The sequence below is a fragment of the Emiliania huxleyi genome (assembly GCF_000372725.1).
Source record: "Emiliania huxleyi CCMP1516 unplaced genomic scaffold EMIHUscaffold_4230, whole genome shotgun sequence".
Classification (NCBI taxonomy): Eukaryota; Haptophyta; order Isochrysidales; family Noelaerhabdaceae; genus Emiliania; species Emiliania huxleyi.
In genome coordinates, this window is record NW_005198808.1 from 1 (window position 1) to 1,765 (window position 1,765).

The following is a 1,765-nucleotide window of genomic DNA, read 5'->3' on the forward strand; positions in this document are numbered from 1 at the left end:
GGCCCCGCTCGGGGGCGGCGCCATCGGCGCGCCCGGATGCATCCCAGGCGGCGGCATCATGCCCGGCGGCGGCATCATGCCCGGCGGCGGCATCATGCCCGGCGGCGGCATCATTCCTGGTGGCGGCTGCATACCAGGCGGCGCCATCCCAGGGAACGGCGGCGGCGGCCCGCCATACCCGGGCGGCGGCTGCATACCAGGCGGCGCCATCCCAGGGAACGGCGGCGGCGGCCCGCCATACCCGGGGGGCTGCCCGGCAGCCCCGTACGGGTAGCCAGGTGGCAGCCCACTCATGGGAGGCTCTCACTAGCACACACGGCGACCACCGGCGGTTGTTTCTTTCTTTTCAAAAAACAAATTCGCGGTAAACAGTTGACGCGATTGACATGCTGACGCCTCTCCGCCGCTCGCTACCTGGTCGCGACGAGAGCGCTGCTGCCGAACTCTGAGGCGGGCCTCGCGCGCAGGATTTTGAGGTCGTCCACCGGCTTGTCGTTGGAGTCGGTCCGCGCGAGGCCGAGTCGGCGGATGGTCGCCATGCCGCCCGAGATACGCCCAAAGATGGTGTGCTTGCCGTCGAGGTGCGGGCAGGGCGCGAGGGTCACGTAGAACTGCGAGCCGTTGGTGTTGCGCCCAGAGTTGGCCATGGCGAGGATGCCCGCGCCCGTGTGCTTGAGCTCGCGCGTCAGCTCATCCTAAACCGGGCGGGTGGTGGAGGCGGGGGCGTGGGAGAGGGCGTCACGGAGGGGGCTGGTTGTCGGGAGGCTTCAGTGCGCGGACGGCCACCATGCCGCGCCGACAGCGCTGGTTTGCGGGCCATTCACTCTTCGGCCGCTTCTTAGCCGCGCCGCCCATCGGACGGGCGGCGCGGAAATTGCATGCGGCCGTTCGGGTGCGCGCGTGGGGAGGAGGAGCGATCACCTCAAACTTGCCGCCAAAGATGGACTCGCCGCCTCGGCCGGTGCCAGTTGGGTCGCCGCCCTGCAGCATAAAGTCCTTGATGATGCGGTGGAAGACCACGCCGTCGTAGTAGCCGCGCCGCGAGAGCTCGGTGAAGTTCTGGCACGCTTTGGGCGCCTGCTGCGGGTAGAGCTCGACGGTGAAGGAGCCCATCGACGTGTCGACTCGAATGTCTTCCATCGGAGACGCTGTGCTGGTTACGCGGCGGGATAGAGCAACGGAGAAGCAGCGCGTGCGCCGGCCGCGCTTGGCCGGCCGGATTGTGAGGCTGCCGGCAGGCGGCTGTGCAGCCGCGGCTGCGTACGACTGAGCCGCAGGCGCGGCGGCTGGCACGGCGGCGGGCGCGGCGGCTGGCGCGGCGGCGGGCGCCGCGGCGGCTGGCGACGCGGCGGCGGGCGCGGCGGCGGGCGCGGCGGCGGTCGCGGCGGCGGGCGCGGCGGCGGGCGCGGCGGCGGGCGCGGCGGCGGGCGCGGCGGCGGGCGCGGCGGCGGGCGCGGCGGTGGCGCACGTGCCCGCTCGCTCGCGCTCCGCGCGCTCCAGCTCCCGTGTGTACTCGGACTTCAAGTTGATCTGCCCGTCGAGGCTGCCGTCGATGTGCATGGTGAACCGGACGGTGGCCGCGTCGATGTGCTGGGCGTGTCCCATCAGCGAGCTGATGAAGGACGCCTCGCGCATCGTCAGCGGCTCGCCGCCCTTCATGCACCGCTCAGCATCGCGGAGGCGGCTAGCACTGTCGCGCTTGAATGCCGGCATTCAAGCGATCTCTGCTGAACGTCTTTTGCTTCCGCTCAATCAGGCCCGCGAT

General features: G+C 71.2%; 1 protein-coding gene across 1 annotated transcript; it reads right to left on the bottom strand.

Moving 5' to 3' along the window:
- Nucleotides 1-410: 410 nt before the first annotated feature.
- Nucleotides 411-1,140, bottom strand: EMIHUDRAFT_78487 (hypothetical protein; the record flags this gene model as incomplete). Its single annotated transcript, XM_005769416.1, has 2 exons — nt 411-695; nt 922-1,140. 2 exons carry the CDS (start codon nt 1,138-1,140, stop codon nt 411-413), a joined length of 504 nt encoding a protein of 167 aa, XP_005769473.1.
- Nucleotides 1,141-1,765: the final 625 nt, after the last annotated feature.